Source organism: Buceros rhinoceros, unplaced genomic scaffold, assembly GCF_000710305.1.
Source record: "Buceros rhinoceros silvestris isolate BGI_N320 unplaced genomic scaffold, ASM71030v1 scaffold35742, whole genome shotgun sequence".
Lineage (NCBI taxonomy): Eukaryota > Metazoa > Chordata > Aves > Bucerotiformes > Bucerotidae > Buceros > Buceros rhinoceros.
In genome coordinates this window covers 1-390 of record NW_010400063.1, presented here as the reverse complement: position 1 = coordinate 390, position 390 = coordinate 1, and the positions used below count along the sequence as shown (strand labels likewise).

Genomic DNA, 390 nt, shown 5'->3' with positions numbered 1-390 from the left:
CCAAGAAGAGCAGCAGCAAGCAGCAACAAGGCAGGTGGGAAAAGGCTGAGGCACCATTTGTCAGTATCCATTTGCACATTGTACTGAAACTCTGGGCGCTGGAAAATGTCTTATCAAAAGAACCATACTGGAAGGGTAAAACCTGGTAAAAGGCAAGTGGAGAGCCGGTGGTTGCTGCTTCTGGTTAGATCACTCTGAGCTCTGATCTGGCCTGAAGTAAGTGCACCAACATCCATAACTCAGGGGACAAATCGCCTCAGAAGTTGCTGCCTTTTAATCCTTCGAGTCCTCCCTCAGAAAAAAGAGCTGTTGGTTTTTTTTGGGGGGGTTGTTGTGGTTAATCCTCTTTCCTTTTTTTCTTGCCCACCCCACCCACCCCCCCACCTACAC

General features: G+C 48.7%; 1 protein-coding gene across 1 annotated transcript in view; it reads right to left on the bottom strand.

The window, feature by feature from the left end:
• The window catches only part of LOC104489558 (fibroblast growth factor 10-like), a gene marked incomplete at its 3' end in the record, with an annotated part of 539 nt that extends 412 nt beyond the window's left edge, over nt 1-127 (bottom strand). Inside the window, exon 1 of the mRNA XM_010131729.1 lies at nt 4-127. Within this exon, the coding sequence (XP_010130031.1) occupies nt 4-79 (76 nt within the window). The remainder of the gene's footprint in view (nt 1-3) is intronic.
• Nucleotides 128-390: the final 263 nt, after the last annotated feature.